This window comes from Papaver somniferum, chromosome 4 (genome assembly GCF_003573695.1).
Source record: "Papaver somniferum cultivar HN1 chromosome 4, ASM357369v1, whole genome shotgun sequence".
In the NCBI taxonomy this organism is placed as follows: domain Eukaryota; kingdom Viridiplantae; phylum Streptophyta; class Magnoliopsida; order Ranunculales; family Papaveraceae; genus Papaver; species Papaver somniferum.
In genome coordinates, this window is record NC_039361.1 from 3451654 (window position 1) to 3453815 (window position 2162).

General features: G+C 36.6%; 1 protein-coding gene across 1 annotated transcript; it reads right to left on the reverse strand.

The window, feature by feature from the left end:
• Window positions 1-870: 870 nt before the first annotated feature.
• LOC113271820 (F-box/kelch-repeat protein At3g06240-like) lies at window positions 871-1932 on the reverse strand. Its single transcript, XM_026521744.1, has one exon. It carries the CDS (start codon window positions 1930-1932, stop codon window positions 871-873), a length of 1062 nt encoding a protein of 353 aa, XP_026377529.1.
• Between the last annotated feature and the right edge of the window lie 230 nt (window positions 1933-2162).

Below are 2162 nucleotides of genomic sequence, written 5' to 3' on the forward strand. Positions count from 1 at the left end.
AGTTTACACCTTGCTGGTTAAAGGTATTAGTGACTGGCCTTCCATGATGTTAGAACTAAAAGCATGTACAAACAACACCTATCATGAATGGGAGGGTGTTTAAATTTGGATGGAACTCCTTTTACCGGTGACCAAAAATGATATACTATTAATTTTGCTTTTGTCTTTGACTGACACTTTTATCCTTCACTACAGAATCAAAGTAGGGCTTTCAAGGCTATAAGATCAAAACATCAAGCTAACTAACTTGTTGAAAGTTAAATATTAAGAAAGTTTGTATCTATCTACGTTGATCTCCAAATCAGCATAAGATCTAATAGGATATACGTTGAGAACAAAATATAAAGGGTGCTTTTGATTAAAGCTACGACTTGGATAAATAAAGGGAATAACCACCCTCTTTGGGAAAGGTCCGTCCTGGGATCAAATCCCCGTTACTAACAAAGTCCCGGGGTTAAATCTCCCTATAACTACAGAACAAACTACGAGAGAATCCTTTCTACAGACAGATTTAGTTCAGTACAAAATGGAGACATAGAGTTAAAAAATCATATATGATCCTCCATGGAATCTTCATTGTAGCAGTGAAGACTTGGAGGACACTGAGACAAACAATTACACATACACATTAGTATAACTTACTTTCAATGTCAAACGATAAGTCAAATCTCGCACATCTAACTTCCAAGATACAGACAGTAAGGAATAGGAATGTCTCATGAATTTCACACAATGTCTGCCCAAGACATGCCATAACTACTATCCATAGATTACATGGGAAAACATTTAACATGCAAGGTTAACTGAAACTCTACCAATAAACATAGGAAGTAATAAGAAGCATAACAAAACATGCCTCTTCCAGTTTATTTACGCTTTCCATTGTTTCCCCTTATTTCTCAGGTGCACTAGATATTTACCAGAATTGAGGGGAACAAGACTGGGTACATACTTAACTGCATCTGTACATGTATCGATTTGACAAACTGCAAGTTTCCTATGTCTTCCGTTCTTTGGGTCATATAAGATTAACTTGTCATCACACTGCAATAAAATCTCATTGTTCAGAAAGCTCCATTTGAGACTCAAATAGAGTGCTCTAGTAATAGTCTCTCTCTTTATCGTGAAGCTTTTAGTCCATGATTCCCAAACTCCATACTCTTGCATAATCCACACATCGACCCGAACACCAAAAACATGAAAAAGTAAACAAATGCACCCTCCCAGCTCCCCCACCTTTCTCTGATACTTAGCATCTTCCAAAGGTTCTTCTGGATATGTCAAACGCTCTTTAGGCAGTGGCAACTCTACAAACCTCTCATTAGAAATATCAAAAGAGACTAGAACTTTCACTCGTTTCACATTGGAAACGACAAACCAATGAAGAGCACCATTAACAAGAACCCCAGGTTGATGTTTTTCAAATTTGTAAGATACATGTTCATCAATCTTTCTCCATGAATCTAATCCCAGTGTATAGACCTCAACCTCAAAATTCTCCTTACCGCGACTGTCTAAGCCAACAACTCTAACCAACTTGTAATCAGCAATCTTGTAATCATACCCAAACCAAAATAAACTCCTCAACTTTATTTTCCCCTTCCCGGTTAGTTTCGTTGGAACGCGTATTTCCTTAAATTCGGTAGTCGATGGATTCAAAACAACAATCTGTTCATCTTTGTTACAATCAACATCAGTTCTAACATAACATATGCATAACAATCCATCATAAGAACCACAGAAAGAATCAATTCTCCATCCCGAATATATGAATGAGCAATCGGTAAATTCAGGACTAACCTCCCCATGCCGACATTCAGTTGATGGAAACAATAGTGATAGTTTTAATGAAATGAATTGGATTGTCCTCAAATTCATCGGATAATCAGGATAAATAAGAATAATGTTGTTTTCCTGAATATTATGATTCATGTGTTTATTAACAAAGTTAAGGCTACTAATTAGGGAATAGAATGACTTACTGACGGATTTAAATCTTAGGAGAGATTTCACGGGCGACCTTAATAAGATCTCTTCGGAGATGTCCTTCAGAAGACTTGAATTTGATATTGACATTGTTTTCGATCTCGTTGATTTTGGACGAGAAGACTTTTAGAGTTCAAAGAAATGGGGATAAGAAGAGTTGAAGTGAGTGCTTGTTT